We start from the raw sequence: 19,882 nt of genomic DNA, 5'->3' as shown, positions 1-19,882 counted from the left end.
GTCATGCTAATGTCAGAATTTGTGTGTTTTATCACCTATACTTTGTGCACATATTGAAACTGTTTTATGGAAAAGCAAGCACACGAGTAAATAATTATCAGCGGTTACAATTTAAATGTATATTTGCAGTATATACTGTATCCTGAAATGCCAAATTAGAAATGAGAAGATGATAAGTTATTTTTGCTTAACAAACTGATCACAAAATTTCCTAATCGTTTGACTTTGTTGGTACCCTAGAGTGGCACATATCTTGGAAGAAGTCCTATCAGGTTTATTTGAATTTTAAAAACCTAAAAATAATAATAATAATAATAATATCTTACATTTATATAGCATTTTTCTGGCTACTCACAGCGATTTTCATAGACATACTTAAAAAGACAGTGTAAGCGCTTGATTTTTTTTTAAATTAGTGGATGAGTAAGGACATAGTAGACAAAAAAGTGATATAGAAGACTTCCTTCAATCTCTTTAAATAAACTGTGGACAGTTTTGTAATTCCAGTATTAATTTACAAGCAGAAGACGGGGCACACATTTCTACAGCATAGACAAGCTGTGGAAATAAGTGTCTCCTCTGCTAGAAGGGATTAAGAGACACACTCGATATGAAAGCGTTATAAAAGACTGTCTGATAGGCTTATTAAAGAAACTGTGCACAATTTTAACTGCCTGGTGTTCATTTTGTAATGGACCACTGCAGATGAGGAATGTCACAGGCTGCTAAAAGTTTTTAAAATACATTTGATGAGTTTTAATCTCCATGAAAAACGGTGCACAGAACTCCTATGTGTTTTATAGGATAATTGCACCTGCTGTGAAAATGAGATTCCTCTCCAATGTACAGGGGTGAAAGGGTGGGTGTGATAGGAAATTTATTTATTTATTTATATAGAACTATATTTCATTCCAATAGTTTTAATGACTCACATGGCGGAGGTGAAATTTGAATTCAACAACAAAACATTTCCCGTGGATTTTTTTCTCCTTTTTATTCCCAGGAAAACCACCTGTGTAAATGTTTAAGAGCAAGCTGTCACTTATAGCATGACAATGGATTGCTACATTTATTTTAACGAGCTGTCTTTTAAATGTCTTTGTAAAGTGTTACTGGGTGTCGAGCAATGTATTATTATCACTGATATTTTACTAAATCTTACTATCCACGTTTCTTTGTTGATGAGCCCGTTGAAGAATTTTTGGTAACAGAACAGTAAACACGCCAAAACGACTGAAAAGACAACTGACGACTGGTATTTTTCGATATCATTTTAACAAAGTTTACTGTCCGCCTCAATCACAGCGTTTCATACACCTGCAGCCTTAGAACGCAGACATCAGGACATCGCTGCGCGTGCGTGTTTACTAACAGATATGACAGCATTTTATACAGAGCATGCGTTAAAACAAATTGATTAAAATCAGCGATTTTCAACGGTTCACATGTTTGCCGCAAGATTTTTTAAAGCAAAAATTAAAACTCTTTGAAGAAATTTGACACAACATAAGTCTACGACGCAGATTCTATACCATTTTATAGAATTTTATATCATTATTTTAATAATATACATACACTATGTGTGGACTATAAAGCAATACATGTATAATTTTGTGTATTTTAACTAGTTGACATCTCTCAACTTGTTAAAGAGTTGTATACAATTAATTTATATGAACCTTTACTTCAATAATATACACGTTATGTTTGCATTGTGTGTGCACCTTGCTGTGTAATTATTTCAATGAACTCGTGGTATTGTCCCTTTTCATACCCCACTACGTAGCGGCTGAATTTGTTCATGCATTCACATGTATAATAATAATATTACTACTACTATTATTATTATCATTGTTATTAATTCCTTACGTTTTAATAGCCTTTCTTACTACTCAAAGCAATTTGTAAAAATAAATAAATAAAATAACAGAATGGAAGCCCCCCGGACACAAACCAGTGATCATTTAACCGCGAGTCAGCAATATTACTCTTATCACCACCTCTTCTTGTTAGATACGCGCATTATAATTTTGAGCACTACTTTTTTTTATTTTATACTGTCATGAATAAATTATATCAAAAAGGTTTTTTAAAAAGCCAATTTGAAGCAAAGAGGGTAAGTAATAACTATTTTCTTTTGTAAGTCAATCACAAATGCTTAAGCCTAAAAAAGATCGCCTGTCAAAATAAGAGACTCTTTCACCTTGTTGACGTGAATCATCTTTAAATTAAATGCTGCCAATAAAGAATAATAGAAATCACCGCGCTGCTTTCTAACTTTGACAAGCTAAAGTTTTATTGGGTGAAAAAAATGATCTTCCGTGACAGATACACTTAATCAGTAGTGTGTGCGACCCACGATTTGTGAGTTTGAGTGTTTGTGTTGTGTACGCGTGTGTGGTTTTCTCAGTTTACAATAAAAACAGACATCAGTTATTTGTGAAGCAGGAATATTCTGATCATTCTGGTCCCTGATCACTGATAAACATTCAGAAAAAACAGTGCTATTCCAGTGTTTACATCCATAACATCCTTTCAGCAAACAGGACTAAGTTCCTTGCTGAACCAGATCGCCCTTTAATGAAATGCTGCCAATACGGAATAACAGAAATCACCGGGCGGCTTTCGGTCAATGATAAACCAGCGTCTGTAGAGGTGAAAAAATGGGACGTACTGTGGTTGCGATTAATGCTTTCTGGTAACTCTGCTTTTGAGAAGAATCTGTCATGGGTGGGACAAGAGGGAGCGAGTGAGGCGGGTACAATGAGCCGGGCGGGACGGAACGAGGCGAAGAGGTGGTATCTGCGCGAGTGTTTTAAATAATAAAAGGAAAAAAAAGTGCTTTGAAATCGAGGACCCCCAACAAATAGGGCTTACGAAACAAAATTCGACAGAGAGGCGTATGCCACTTGTATAAAATGTGCACAATAATTACAACAGTGTTGAAGTAATGATGAAGCAAAAGGGAGCTGCTAAACATGGGTGACCACGTTGTGCCTGCCCATAAATCCCAACTAATGTATATATCTGAACCGATCTATTTGAACCAATGTATATATATCAGAACGGATCTATGCAAACCAATTTATATATATCTCAACCAATGTATATAAACCAATGTATATATCTGACCGGATGTATTCAAACCGATGTATATATCTTAACCAATATATCCCAACCAATGTATATGTTTGAACCGAAATATAAATCTGAACGGATGTATTAAAACCAATGTATATATTCAAACCAATGTATCCGAACCAATATATATATCTGAACCAATGTATATATTTACAAACCAATCTTTTTTTCCTGAACGGCCCCTCATAATATATATATACACACACATATATCTATACTAATAAAAGGCAACGCACTCACTCACTCACTCACTGACTCATCACTAATTCTCCAACTACCCGTGTGGGTGGAAGGCTGAAATTTGGCAGGTTCATTCCTTACAGCTTCCTTACAAAAGTTGGGCAGGTTTTATATCGAAATTCTACGCGTAATGGTCATAACTGGAAGCAGTTTTTCTCCATTTACTGTAATGGAGATGAGCTTCAACGCCGTGGGGGAGTTTCGTGTGACATCATCACGCCTCCCACGTAATCACGCAGTACATAGAAAACCAGGAAGACCTCCAAAAAGCGCTCAAGAAAACATGCATTATATAATTGAGAAGGCAGTGAAACAATAAGAAGTGAGCGAGTGACATATACAACCATGTTGATGAGTTCTGCTACTTCGGAAACAAAGCACGATGTAAACCTACACTTTAAATTAAGTTCATAGACAGGCTGCCGCTGGCGTTTGTAATTTAGTGCCTGCCCATATAAGGCCGTCCGTCAGCGGCAATCCAATAGCAAACTGCCACGGGTAAATATTCACGGGTGAAAGACTGTCCTTATGCACAGGAAAATGAGATGGTCAGCGTGGTGTTTGACACAAACGCAGCGAAACTGCGAGAGAAAGTTTTAAGTGCCAGGACTAAGGTAACATTAAATACAGCTATGGACATCGCACGAGATGGCACCAGCACAGCTGGGAACCTTCGATGCATGTACACGGCGGCTCCGTGAACTGGCGCAGTGCACAGATAAAAGCAACAGTTCAAAGAGCTGAACAAAACCGAATTACACAATTGAAAAGGCAGCAAAAATATGAAGCGTCTGATAAGCATATTCATAAATGCAGCTACTGTGGAAACAAAGCACACGGTGGAAAAAGTCAATGTCCGCTAAAGGAAGACAGTGTAAAAAACCCGTGCATGCAGTGTGTCAGGTCTCAGATAAAGAAGAAGACGAGCTGTTTATTGATGCAGTAAGAAACGAATCGAAGAATGAAACCTGTCATCTTTACAACGATTGACAAACACGGAATGTAACTTGAACACAACACATCCTACAAATACGAACCTGATTGAAAGAAATAATGATAATCAAATCCTTGATGACAGCAACACTCAGTAACACTCACAAAACAAATACTGTATATTGACAGTCATGTTACGTTATTTTAAAATGTTCCCTTTTCTTTTTCTAGCTTTTTTAACACACTACTTCTCCGCTGCGATACGCGGGTATATATATATGTATATATATATATCCCGATCTACATACTCGAATAATGGATACTTTATTCGCTATCAATGATTGTTTTGGTAAAGCCATACTCAGTGTATTCATTAGATGAATGGTAAAAAAGTAAGAGCGAGGGGAGGATGACTTATTGAGTCATGGAGGCTGTAGTCTTGCGTCAACTCTATCTGAATTGCGATCACATTTGAAAAATATATCTTTTCAAGTTCTATTTAGTCCATATGTGTCAAACTCAAGGGCGGGCCACATCCGCCCGGCGTGTAATTATATCCGCCCGAGATCATTTTATATACTGTATTATTGTTATTAATGGCCGGGTATATGAAGCGCTGGTAACACAATAAACTACAGATCCCATAATGCAGCGCTTCAGCTGCCTTGCCACTTACCGCTTACTAGAGTTATTGCGCACTGAGTTTGCACGGCGCTTTGGTGACTTTGAAGAACAAAAAGTCCGTCTACATGCGGCTCGAACCTTGTGCATGTTTGGTAGCACATATCTGTGTGAGAAGCTCTTCTCAGTGATAAAGACTAACAAAACAGCACACAGGAGTCACCTCACTGATGATAACCTGCAATCCATCCTGAGAATCTCCACAACACAGAACCTCACAGCAAACAGAAACGAACCTGTGGCCAAAAAAGATGCCAGGCGTCCAGCTCTAAAATGACATCTGAGCAAAGACAACTGAATGATTTGATTTGTTATTGCGTAGGCGGAGTCAACCGTTTTAACAAACAGCGTATTGCACTGATCCGAAATAGCTGTGTGTGTATATATGTAGATATGTATGTATATATATATATATATATATATGCATATATGTATATATATATGTGTGTGTGTGTGTGTATGTGTGTATGTATGTGTATATATATATATATATATATATATATATATATATATATATATATATATATATATATATATATATATATATATATATATATATGTATATATATATATATATATATATATATGTATGTGTGTATATATGTGTATGTATGTAGATATATATGTATGTATATATGTGTATATGTATAGATATGTGTATATATATATATATGTTTATGTGTGTGTGTGTGTGTGTAAATATATATATATGACAACAGCACTCATCACTCACAACAGTGACAAAACAATTACATTGACAATCAGGTTACGTTTTTTTCAAAATGTTTCCTTTTCTTTTCATTGCTTCTTTAACACACTACTTCTCCGCTGCGAAGCGCGGGTATTTTGCTATACTATATAAAAAAAGGCAACTTCCCTTCTTTACACCTTTTTTCGTTTTATCCCAAACCAAAGCCTTTCTCTCTTAACACTGCAGAGGACACAAATCTAATTTTCTTTAAATGCCGGTAAGGCACATTACCAGAGGCACAAATTTGAATGTTCACATAGAAAATGTAATTTCAATGTACCTGTACTTCTTAAAACGTTAATGTTTTACTGTTTAATAACTTATAGACTATAATTTATTATTTTTCCCTTGCACTCAGTGACCAAACCTATACACACACATATAGACACATACAAACATATACACAAGTATATGTATGTGTATATATATATATATATATATATATATATATATATATACACACACACACACATACATACATACATACATACATACATACATGTATATAATTTGTGTGTGTGTATGTATGTGTGTGTGTGTGTGTGTATATATATGACAGCAGCAATCCAAGCTGTGAGAAAACAGTAAAAAGGAGGCGTGTCAGACGTTGTGGTACATTTTCTGATGCAGCTACGAAAACAACTTTGTGACGCTGCGCCAAATACACAAAACAATTACTTTGACAATCATGTTACTTTATTTTTAAAATGTTTCCTTTTCTTTCTCTTTCCTTCTTTAACACACTACTTCTCCCCTGCCAAGTGGGTATATATATATATATATATATATATATAGATAGATAGAGAAATATATATATAGATAGATATGAGAACAACACTCATGATCAATGACAAAACAATTACATTAACAATCATGCTACGTTAGTTTTAAAATTTTTCCTTTTCTTTTTAGTACCTTCTTTAACACACTACTTCTCGCTGTGAAGCTTGGTATTCTGCTATATATATATATATATATATATATATATATATATATATATATAGATATAGATATAGATATAGATATAGATAGAGATATATATATATATATGTATGGTTTAACTTTTGTAAGTAAGCTGTAAGGAATGATCCTGCCAAATTTCAGCCTTCTACCTAAACAGAAAGTTGGAGAATTAGTGACATTGGAAGCTTCAATATGGCGGCCGACAGTGGCATCATACCACTGAAATAAGTACATACATCGGTTTTGGTTAGCACACGGAAGCCACCTACCAAATTTCGTGAAGATGGGGCCATAAATAAGAAAGTTCAACATGGCGAACGTTGTCAACCGTTATGACTGTTATGCATAGAATTTCAAAATGAAACGTGCTTAATTTTTGTAAGTAAGCTGTAAGGAATGAGCCATGCCAAATTTCAGCCTTCTACCTACACGGGAAGTTGGAAAATTAGTGATGTTGGAAAATTCAATATGGCAGCCGAAAGTGGCGTCATACCACCGAAATAAGTACGTACATTGGTTTTGTTTAGCGCATGGAAGCCACCTACCAAATTTCGTGAAGATGGGGTCAGCCTTTTACCTACACGGGAAGTTGGAAAATTAGTGACGTTGGAAAGTTCAGTATGGCGGCCGACAGTGGCGTCATACCATCGAAATAAGGATGTACATCGGTTTCGGTTAGCGCAGGGAAGCCGCCTATCAAATTTCATGAAGATGGGGCCATAAATAAAAAAGTTCAACATGGCGGACGTTGTCGACTGTTATGACCGTTACGTGTAGAATTTCGAAATGAAATCTGCTTAACTTTTGTAATATATATATACACACACAACTGATGTTTACAAAATGGTCAAAACATTTTATTTTTTGAGTAATGATCTTTAATTATGCAATGCAGAAATTGTTCAAGTGCAGAATAGGACAACCACTGTCCCTGCAGCATGTTCTTTTGTCCCATGACACAGCATTCATCCCATCAGATTCACACTTCAAGTCACAGTTACTCAACCTACAGACATTGCACTCTCCTCCGTGTATCTTTCAGCCCTTACAGATATTCTTAATGATCTGCTATCTGAGCTGCTTAAGTTTTTACAACTGAACACAAAAGTAGTTGCCTCAGCCAATCTTGAGGTGAGGGTAATAATAACTTTGCATTTGTGAAACTGATTGTGCCTCAGTTTGAAAACAAGGCTTATTTAAATACGACTTAGCTATGTCTCGGTTGCATAGGCAGAGATGCCAATCAGTTTGCCACCTACTCATGTTAAGGTTGTATTTATTTAAAAATATTTAATTTCCTAATTCCTCCTTTAATTGCAGATGTATGTCTGAATATCAGCTTCTCGCCATCTTTATCTCTTCAACCCTCTCTTCAATGCAACCTGGAACAGAAACGGGACAAAGGGAACATAAAGAAATCAACAAGAGGATCTGAGAATTTGACATCATCCTCTTTTCATTGTAGTTCTCTTTCTTTGAAAGAAAATGTCAAAACTGACCAAGATCAAGGACATAAAACAGAATCAGAGGCTTTGCACACTGGCCAAGAATGTGGAGAAATGTTTAAAAACAAGTTAAACTGTAAAGATAAGTCAGTTCATTCAAAACCAAAGCCATTTTGCTGTTCTGAATGTGGCAAAAGATTTAGCCAGAGTAGCCATCTTAAGAGTCACACAAGAATTCACACTGGAGAGAAGCCATATTGTTGTTCTGAATGTGGCAAAAGATTTAGCCAGAATCACACTCTTCAGAGTCACATGAGAATTCATACTGGAGAAAAACCATATTACTGTTCTGAATGCAGCAAAGGATTTAGCCACAGTAACGGTCTTCAGAGTCACACAAGAATTCACACTGGAGAGAGACCATATTGCTGTTCTGAATGTGGCAAAGGATTTATCCAGATTACTGATCTTCAGAATCATGCGAGAATTCATACTGGAGAAAAGCCGTATAGTTGTGATGAATGTGGCAAAAGATTTAGGCAGAGTAGCAATCTTCGGAGTCACTCAAGAATACACACTGGAGAAAAACCATATTGCTGTTCTGAATGTGGCAAAGGATTTAGCCACAGTAACACTCTGCAGAGTCACATGATGATTCATAGTGGAGAAAAACCTTATTGCTGTTCTGAATGTGGAAAAGGATTTATCCGGAGTAGTCATCTTCAGAGTCACACAAGAATTCATACTGGAGAAAAGCCATATAGTTGTGCTGAATGTGGCAAAAGATTTAGGCAGAGTAGCAATCTTCGGAGTCACTCAAGAATACACACTGGAGAAAAACCATATTGCTGTTCTGAATGTGGCAAAAGATTTATCCAGAGTCACACTCTTCAGAGTCACATGAGAATTCATACTGGAGAAAAGGCCCTGAAGAAGTATGTTAGAGAGGTGAAGGTGAAGAAGCAGAAGGAAGAAAAGAGGGAGAAAGAAGTGAAAAAGTCACCTTTCTAATTACTTAAGTCTTGATAAGTACCTTCATGTTGGTGGGTTTTGTTTTTAAAGGTGTACACCAAAACTCATCAAGGCAAAACTACTATTATAGTATGAAATGGAACCCAAAAAGTAACTCATACTGGCCACACGTCTCCCAGGATAAAAAGGTGCCCAACACCTGCCTCTGAACTAGAGTAAGTGATGGTGCTACCAATAGTGCAAAATCTCCGGGTGATGAAAAGAATATCTGCAATGTGGTGTCAGTCCAGATGGACAGTGTTGCTGGCCCCACCACAGGGGTATGGAACAGACAACAACAATGCAGCTTGAGCGAGAAATGAAGAGGACTTGACACAGTTCAGTGGTCACTTGAAGATAATGAGGAGATCATGTACTGCTACTTTTATGCAACAAGTATTGAATTTCTGAATAAAGGATAACTTGAACAAAACTGGAATCCCGGAAAGTAGTATCAATTTCCAAACTAAATAAGACAACTGATGCAAACCTGAGATCACTAATCATGACAATTAAAGAGAGTAAGCAAGTAAACCAAGAGACATTACAATACTTACAATGAGCAGCCAAAGAAGTAATAGAGTAACAAAGGCAAGACCCAGGGGGCATGAGAAGAGAATGGACAAAGACTTGGAATGAAGAGAAGATGCAAGATCTTGTATGGTGTGGCATCTACTCAAACATAAAAGTATCAGCCGCCAAACCTAGAAATAAGAGGAAACTGACATTTGAAAACAAATTCAGAAATAAAAATCTAAATATGAACAGAAACAAAACGAACAATGCTTACTACTCAGAAATGGAATGTATTTAAAAGTAACCACTTCTGAAACAAAGATATGCAAATAATAAAGGTAGAAGTTTTGAAGGCACTAAGAAAGGAAAGAATCGAGGTGTAACAGTCTGAAGATGACAATGAAAGCCTATGTGCCACAGAAACTGTCCAAGGACCTCAACAGAAGTTGAGTCCAAATATCCAGGATGCAGAACACCTGGAAATAGAAAAACCTACAGAAACTCAACAAAATTCTCAAAAGAATCAGAGCTCTGTAGAGCATACCCGGAAAGAAACAGAAAAGGTACCATCAATAGAGGATAAAGATATTAAGGAATTCAGGGAAGAGCTTCTGGACCTTGTTGATATGGACAAGCAGACCGAAATCTGTAGAAGAGAGAAGTGACCTGGAATATCGCTAAACACCATATGCAGTATTATAAACGAGGTCAACAAAGCCAACAGCAAATAATGGACATAACAGTCAGCAGGATCAAACACTGTGCAGCAAAACTCATCAGCTTTAAACTATTAGAGCAGAGGAATATTAGGATAAGGAAAAAAAACAGCAAATGAAAATTCCTCCATGAATGGTACAAACAGAGAAAAAGTAAGAGGTTTCATTGAACAAATCCTACATGGAAGGGGTGAGATCTTGTAAAGTCCTAGGTCAACTATGGTATCTGAAACTACAGTTCTGTATATTAACACATGGGGACTTGAAACTTCACAACAGCCAACAACAAACTTGAAATCCTAGCACAAACTCAGAAACTAAGAAGGTACAAACAAAAATTAAAGGAAAAGATGCAAAACAGATTACTTGGGGACAACTGAAAAACATTTTATTGAACGTTAGATGTACACAATGGAAGTAACTACACCACAACAGAAAAAGGAAATGGAAACATTCTGGAGAAATGTATATGAGGATGCCAAAGAGCGCAATCAAGAAGCAGACTGGTTAGGAAAAATCCAGAACGACCCTGAAAACAAAGAAATGAAGGAAATAGAGTGGCCCGAGGAAACAGTAAACACGGTTAAATCTGCTGCCAACTGGAAGACACCCGGCCCTGACAGCACTGCACCAGGATATGGCCAAATGTAAAATCATGTTAAAGCAGGACCTGCAAAGGACACCACACTGGCTCACTGCTGGAACAACACTTCTAATTCCAAAGTATGACAAAACCTTTGAGCCAAAAAATGATGCCCCATAACCAGCCTATCCACATTTTATAAACTCTTCACCACTATTGATGCTAAGAATATTTATTGTTGCCTGGAACACAACATCATAATGGCAGAAGAATAAAGAGGAAACAAATGATCATCATATTGAACAAAAGACCAGCTATTGTTGAACAAAGTTGTAATGGAGTGCTGCACAAAGGGCTGAAACCTGAATGTGGCTTGGGTGGATTACACGAAAGCCTTTGACAGCGTGCCACACTCATGGATACTCAAATTTTTGGAAATGAACAAAGATCCATCCTGCTGTCATAAAGTTCATTTTCACCACCATGAATCACTGGAAGACAACCGTGCATCTCCAGCACAACAAATTACAATTCCAGTCAGTCAGTCAAATATACAAAAATTTTAAAAAGGAATATTCCAGAGAGACTCACTTTCACCACTACTGTTGTGCATGACATTAAATCCATTAAGCACCCTTCTCAAAATCCTTGGCCACAGATTCAATATCTGCACCTGGACCCAGCCAAACCCCCAGATTATCACACATCTGTTTGTGGATGATTTGAAGTTGTTCAGCCCCAGTGATACGCAACTACTGGAACAGCTGGGTAAAGAAATTTTCAGAATCCATCAAAATGGAATTTGGACTGGACAAGTGCACCATGGCAACTTTCATAGACGGTCACAGTAAAAATATCAAACTGGATAATGAGCATATCATCAAAAATCTTAATATTGAAGAGACCTACAAGTATGTGAGAGTAAATGAAGGTGCAGAAATCAGTCATAATGAATTGTGGAGGAAAAATAATTCATCACACAAAGGTGATACTCCAGACTTCCCCGTACAGCAAGCAATAAAATCCAGGTGATAAACCGACTAGCCATTTCCATCCTATCTTTCAGCTTTGGTATCATAGACTGGTCATAGAATGATTTTCATGAACTGGATATAAGATCACGTAAACTTCTTCATGCACACCAGTCAATATACAAGAATCAATGCATCTCAAGTTTCTGCATTTCCAGATCTGAAGGAGGCATGGGGCTCATTGAAAGAGATTCCTTATACAGAACTGCAGACATACCACTTCATCTCAGCAGACCATCATGTATGGAAGATACATCAAACAAAAAAGTTAAGATTGAGATGAATTATTAAGCTCAGCCAAACATTTCAAAGAAACGAGGGCATGACAGAGATACAGCCAACTGGTGTGCAAACAACAGCAGTGCAGCTGGCTAGACAACAAAAACATCTGAATTTGAAACACTGCAGATATACCAAGAAATATGCAGACCTCCTGCTCCAGCCCCATGTAGACCAAGAGCTACTACATGGATAGATTAGAAGGAGTGATTTGAACCCAAGGGATGAGTACCTAATAATGGCTTCACTGGACAGTGGCCTTCACACAAGATCATTCAAGGCAACAATAGGAAACAATGGGAAAAGAGATGAGTGCAGATTCTGCCAGACTGAGATGGAAACAGTCACTCATCTGATTGGTGGCTATAAGGTGCTGATGGCAGAAGACTTACACAAACGAAGATGCAATATATTTGCCAGAGTACTGCACTGAAAAATATGATAAAAATACAACTTGCCAGTACCACAGATGCATTGAGACCACACCGCAGAACAAATAACCAAAAATAAAAAGGTGTTAGTCACTTGAGACATACCAATACCAATAGACAGAGGCCTGCCTCGACACCTTATCAATCACCATCACTTCATATGAATTGCAGAAGGAAGTGTTATTAGGGACAATGCAAGTACTACACCAAGGCCTGGCAGCAAATCATCATCTTCTTCTTTTGGCTGCTCCTGTTAGGGGTTGCCACAGCAGATCATCTTCTTCCATATCGTCCTGTCTTCTGCATCTTGCTCTATTACACCTACCACCTGCATGTCCTCTCTCACCACATCCCTAAACCTTCTCTTAGGCCTTCCTCTTTTCCTCTTGCCTGGCAGCTCTATCTTTAACATCCTTTTCCTAATATACCCAGCATCTCTCTTCTGCACATGTCCAAACCAGCACAATCTTGCTTCTTTGACTTTGTCTCCCAACTGTCCAACTTGAGCTGACCCTCTAATGTCCTCATTTCTAATCCTATTCATCCTCATCACCCCAATGCAGATCTTCACATCTTTAACTCTGCCACCTCCAGCTCTGTCCCCTGCTTTATGGTCAGTGACACCGTCTCCAACCCATATAACCATAGCTGGTCTCACTACTGTGCTGTAGACCTTCCCTTTCACTCTTGCTGATACCCATCTGTCACAAATCACTCCTGACACTCTTTTCAACCTATTCCACCCTGTCTGTACTCTCTTTTTCACCTCTCTTTCACAATCCCCGTTACTCTGAATTGTTGGTGGAGTGGTGGCTGTGAGGATAAGGATCTGTACTGGCAACTGGAAGGTAGCTGGTTCGAATCCCGTAAATGCCAAAAAAGTGACTCTTCTCTGTTGGGCCCTTCAGCTATGCCCTTTAACCTGCAATTACTGAGCGCTTTGAGTAGTGAGAAAAGCGCTATATGAATGCAAAGAATTTCAACTCATCCACCTTCACCAACTCTATTCCCTGCATCCTCACCATTCCTCTGACTTCCCTCTCATTCAGACACATGTATTCTGTCTTGTTCTTACTGACCTTCATTCTTCTCCTCTCTAGAGCAAACCTCCAACTCTCTAGGGTCTCCTCGACCTGCTTCCTACTCTCATTACAGATCACAATGTCATCAGCAAACATCAGAGTCCATGGGCACTCCAGTCTAATCTTGTCTGTCAACCTGTGCATCCTCATTGCAAGTAAGAAAGGACTCTGAGCCGATCCCTGACGTAATTCCACCTCCACCTTGAATGCATCTGTCACTCCAACCGCAAAACTCGCCACGGTCACACTTCCCTCATACATATCCTGTGCCACTCTTACATACTTCTCTGCCATTTCCGACTTCCTTATACAATACCACAACTCCTCTCAAGGCACCCTGACATACCCAACTTACGGGGTATATGCACTGACAACATTCATCATCACACCTTCAGTTTCCAGCTTCATAATCATTACTCTGTCTGACACTCTTTTCACTTCCAAAACATTCTTGACATCCTTGACTCCCCTTCCATGTATCTTGCACGTACAATATGCCAACCTTCTTTCTCTCCATCATATTGGCTAACTCTGTCCCCTTACCAGTCATACTTCCAACATTGAAAGTTCCTACCCTTGGTTCCACTCTCTTTTCCTTCTTCCTGTCCTCCTGCCTCTGGACACGTCTCCCCATTCTTCCTTCTCCTTTTTTGGCCAACAGTAGCCCAATTTCTGCCAGCACCCTGTTGGATAACCGTACTGATGGCGCCATTGTTAACCTGGGCCTCGACCGATCCAATATGGAAATTGGTATTGTTTTCCATATATTGATCTGGCAAAATTTTACACTGGATGCCCTTCCTGACATAATCCTCCCCATTTATCCAGGCGTAAGACCGGCACAAACAAAACACACTGGTTTTTGCTTCCCCTGTGGCTGGGTTCCCTGGCAGTAAACCTAAGAGAACAGAAACAGTAGGAGTGCAAGAATCACACCAGAAGTCTCAAGAGTGAGGTTCACACCTGTCCTGAATTGTAAGCAAACTAAACCATTGTTGAAAAATGAACCCCCCAAGAAGAGATTACTTGTAAACAAATTCTGAAATAAACACCCAAATGCGAACAGACACACTCGGAGAATGTTCATTACTCAGAATTGGAATATATTTAAAAGTAACCGATCGTCACACAAAGATATGCAGACAATAAAGGGAGACGTTTTGAAAGAAGAATAAAAGAGCAGACTGAGCGACAATGAAAACCTGTTTGTCAAAGAAACTGTCTAAGGACCACAAGAGACGTGGACTCCAAATATTTGGGACACAGAACAGCCTGAAATAGAAAAAATTTTCATAAACACCAACAGGATCTAGACAAAACTTTAAAAGGAATAAGGCATGTAAAGGTCATTCCCTGAAAGTAACAGAAAAGATGACAGCAATGGAGGATAACGAAAACAAGGAACTGAAGGAAGAACTGCTGGACCTTGTTGATCTGAAGAAACACACAGAAACATGTAGAAGAGAGAAGTGACCAAGAATATCATGAAATGACAACACCACACGTAGTATTATAGCCACGGCCAACAAGACTGGAACTGAAATAAAGCAAAGCCAACAGCAGATGATGGACATAACAGTCAGAAGGTTCAAATACTGTGCAGCAAAACTCATCAGACTTAAATTAATAGAGTTGAGGACTATTAGGAGAAGAAAAAAAATAACAACAAAATGACATTCTACCATAAATGAAATGAACCAAAGTCAAAAAAAGAACAACATATGGAGTGAAGCCGTGTTTTTCTAGTTGTAAGATACTTTTTAGTTTTTATTTTTATTTAGTTTTTGAATTTTTTAGTTTTTCACCATTTTCTAATTTTAGTTTTTTTCATTATTTTATTTAGTTTTAGTTTTTCAGCAGTTAACTTTGTTTTTGTTACATATTTTTTCTTAATACTCACCAAAATGTCCACTTGGACACAGTTTTACAAGTATAAACACCGTTTTTTTTAGAGTTGTCAAATTGTATGTCATTCCTGTTGTACTTGTCAACTTAATCCATACAATGAGACTCTCTGTGACAGAACTCCGGTGTCCCCTGATGAGGTGACAGTTCGAGGCTTCCAGTGTAACCAGAAAATACAAGAAATAAATAACAAGTGTGCATGGGTGGCATATGTTACTTTAACTGCAACAAGTTTCAGAAAATGGTTATTTCCTTCCTAAAGTGGTTTTCTTTTTGATATTCTCTTTGTGAGCAGCAAGACCACCGCAGATTTATACTCTTATTTTAAATGTATTTTTAATATCTTCTGATGAAGAGTATATGTACTCTACCTATTTCAGAATTTTGAAAGTTTGTTGTTTTTTGTCAGGGAATTCTTACTTTTTGAAATACTGTTCAAGTCAGTACTTATTCATCCATTTTCAACCACTTCTCTGAAGCCTGGTTACAGGACCAGTAGTCTTAGCAGTGAGGTCTTTTGCCCCAGTCACCCTTGCCAAGTCATACTGTGGTGTACCAAGGCATTCCCAGGCCGTCAATGAGATATAATCCTCCGAGTGAGCCCTGGGTCTTCCCCAGGATCTCATCACAGCTGGTCGTGTCCATAAAACCTCCACAGGGATGCGTTCAGGAGGCATTCGTATCCATAGCCTGAACCACCTCTGTTGGCTACTCTTGATGTGGAGGGTCACCAGCTGTCCTCTGAGCTTTCCTGCCTAAAATTCGTGCTTCTCGCTCGATCCCTAAGCAAGACCTCAGCCACCTTATGGCAAAGCTGATTTTGGCCACTTGTACCTTTTGATCTTATTCTTTCAGTCATTACTGAAAGCTCGTGACCATAGGTGAGGGTAGGGCATAGAATGACTGGTAAAATAAAAGCATTTTCTCCTGACTCCGCTCCTTCCTCCCCACTACAGATCTGTGTAGCGACAGCATAACTGAACCCACCACCCCAATCCGTCTGTTGATCTCACCATCCCATTTCCCTTCTCTCATAATCAAGAGATGGGGATAGTTAAACTCTTCCACTTGAGGCGATAACTCAGCTCCCACTCGGAAAGGACAGTCCACCTTTTTCTTACTGAGGACCATGCCCTCAGATTTTGAGGTGCTGATCTTCATCCTTACCGCATCACACTCAGTTAGAAACCATCCCAATGTGTGCTGGAGTTCACAGCCTGATGAAGCCAACAGGACCACGTCATCTGGAAAAAGCAGCAACACAGTTCTAGGGCTACCGAACTGGAGCCTTTCCCCTCCCTGATTGTGCCATGAAAACCGTAACCAGGGTAGACAAAGCATAGCCCTGATGGTGTCCCACACCCACTGTAAACAGTGATGATGTTTCTTCTGTGTATGCGGACACAGCTATGACTGTAATTGTACAGGGACTGAATAGACCTTATTAGGTGCCCATGAACAGCATACTCTCCCAGCAACCCCTACAGCATCCCTCGTGGACTACAGTCATATGTCTTATCTAAGTCCTCAAAACGTGTAGACTGTTTGAGTGTACTCCCATGTCCCCTCCAGGATCTTCATGAGGTTAAAGAGCTCGTCCACCATTCCACAACTAGGACAGACTGGATCTGAGGTCCTGTGGTTGGGTGGAGTCTCATTTCTAGTATTTTGACACAAACTTTCCCAGGAAGGCTGAGGCATGTGATGTCCTGGTAGTTGGCAGCACACCCTCCTGTCCCCCTTTTTAAAAATGGGGACCACCACCCTGGTCTGCTGTTTCCAGAAGCACAGGCCCCAATAACCATGCAACATTGAATAGGCACGTCCACCATGACAGCCCATCAATTTCCAGAGCCTTCAGCATTTCTGGGTGTATCTAATCCTCCCCCAGGGCTTTACAACTGCAAAGTTGCTTATCTATCGGTAACCTCCCTGAGGGAGATGGGCATTGATCTCCCCCCATCAGCTTCTGTCTCTGCCTCCTCCACAGATGGCATGTCCACCAGGTTCCAGAGCTCCTCAAAGTATTCCTTTCACTTACAGACAACATGCTCAGCCCAGGTCAGCACTTCACCATCCTTGCTGAGACCAGCCTGGTGAATCCCTGCCTTTCCTTTTTGAGTCACACCTTCGTTGTCAGCTTTCAAATCCTGGCTGAAGACTCACTACTTCAGTTTAGCACAACCTGACTAGAGCTGCTGATTAACTGTACAGACTGCATCTCTGTTCTTAGTCATTAGCACTAAAACATGATAGGTATAATTTGTTACTAACCCTCACCTATTCTGTTTTCTCGGTACTCAAAGGTGGCACTTGGTGCCACTCTCCACCTGCCAAGTTGTTTTTCCTGCTGCAGGAATCGTCGGGTAGAAGGGTCCTTTCATCGAATTGGCTGCCTCAGCTGTGGAATGGCCAAATGGGGGAGGCAGCTTGATGGCTGAAGTCTCCAGGACTCTAAACAAATCCAAATCAAATTATGTGATATCAAGTCAGTCATTCTCCAACCCACTATATCCTAACACAGGGTCATGGGGGGGGTCTGCTGGAGTCAATCCCAACCAACACAGGATGCAAGGCAGGAACAAATCCCCGGGCAGGGCGCCAGCCCACCGCAGTTATGTCATATCATCTACTGTTAAATTCTGCTCTGTACTTGTAATATTTTTATACTGTATTGAGGATTAGTTGTGTTCTGTTCTACATATTATATTGTATTGACCCCCAACCTTTTGACACCCACTGTACGCCTAACCTTCCTGGAAAGGGGTCACTCCATTTCCATTTTTTCCCCACAAGGGTTTTTTGGGAGTTTTTCCTTGCCTTCTTAGAGTCAAGATTGGGGGGCTGTCAAGAGGCAGGGCTTGTTAAAGCCCACTGTGGCAGTTCTTGTGTGATTTTGGGCTATACAAAAATATATTGTATCTTATCTGACCACCTGTACATCTCAAGATGCTATCATGAGAGCCAAATACCCTCAGGCCACATCATGGCAGATATCTATATGCCACATGTTAATGAATTTTTCCATATGTCGCTGTAGCCCTCAGCCTGAATCTGTTAATAATGATTGCACAGCTTAGTCAGGTGAGAGGCAGCAGCCAAAGACTCCAAGCTGCCATCACCACACTCGAATCAGCCCGTCGCTATCAAAGACTTCAAGTCAGAATCCTCCTCATTCCCTCTGTTGATCTTTCCACTGACTCCATTAGTCTTATTCTCAATGACCTCTTGTGACGTGTGTTTGTTTCCTTGTCATTTTCTTCCTTCATCAGGATGCTCTTTCTGATTACATCTCTAAAAATTAAACAGGAAAATTCAACCAACAGAAGGCAATCATACAACCGTTCACTCCTGCATTACCCAAAACATGCCTGATCATTTTCTGCCCTACTTACTGAGAACAACAGAGCCTAAGACTTGAATGCCTCTTTTCTGATTTGCTCCCCTCCAGTTCACCTCATTTGCTCCTATAAATCTTCCCAGAGATCTGCCTGACAGTGGTTTTGGTGGACATCGCCTTAGTGACTAATGCAATAGTAACCAGTGTGCCTGATAGCCGTCTGAAACTCAGACTTTCCTTTGGAATCTTTCCTTTCCACACGTGCCACCTCTCTGTCTTTCTGTCTGTTTGATTCTCTCTGCCTCTTTCCATCTCACAGACAATGACTGTGTTATGGTCACATGTTTGCTTTATTCGTTTAAAGTTTCTGCAGTGTTATTTAGGGGTTGCTTCTGGTCTGGTTTTGGTTTACGTCTACAACCTTTGGAGTCAATGCCCACCTGTTTCTCTTTCACAGCCATCTTTTGATGTTACTCAGGACTGGTTTGGATGCCGAGGATAATCACAGTTTGTTCAAAAACTTTGTTAATTTTATACTCTGTCTTTCTTGGCAGATATTTTTTTTTTCTTCACCATGTCTCATAGCACCAGTGGACACTCCAGATCTCACATTCTCATCTTTCATTTTCGTATTTATAAAAAAATGTGGTGCCTTATGAACAGAGGAACGTGAATAAGAAACAGCGAGCGATAAGAGAATGAGAGAAACAGTGAAATAAAGGAGTGGAAAAACAATAGGACAGAGAAAGGAGAAAACAACAATCGAGATAAATGAAAGTGACAATGACACACACACGTCACACCAAGTGTTTCATGTATAAGAGGTGTGTACGC

The 19,882-nt window shown here is 39.3% G+C and overlaps 2 protein-coding genes across 2 annotated transcripts in view; one reads left to right on the top strand and one right to left on the bottom strand.

Annotated features, from left to right (window-relative positions):
- The window catches only part of LOC120528179 (zinc finger protein 501-like), a 31,102-nt gene extending 18,115 nt beyond the window's left edge, over positions 1–12,987 (top strand). The window contains exon 3 of the mRNA XM_039752266.1: positions 8,030–12,987. Within this exon, the coding sequence (XP_039608200.1) occupies positions 8,030–9,165 (1,136 nt within the window). The 3' untranslated portion in view covers positions 9,166–12,987. The remainder of the gene's footprint in view (positions 1–8,029) is intronic.
- The window catches only part of LOC120528176 (oocyte zinc finger protein XlCOF6-like), a 321,282-nt gene that overhangs the window by 240,478 nt on the left and 60,922 nt on the right, over positions 1–19,882 (bottom strand). The gene's annotated exons all lie outside the window — the stretch shown is intronic.

Source organism: Polypterus senegalus, chromosome 4 (genome assembly GCF_016835505.1).
Source record: "Polypterus senegalus isolate Bchr_013 chromosome 4, ASM1683550v1, whole genome shotgun sequence".
NCBI lineage: Eukaryota > Metazoa > Chordata > Cladistia > Polypteriformes > Polypteridae > Polypterus > Polypterus senegalus.
The sequence above is the reverse complement of the archived record's forward strand: the minus strand, read 5'-3'. Positions and strand labels throughout refer to the sequence as shown.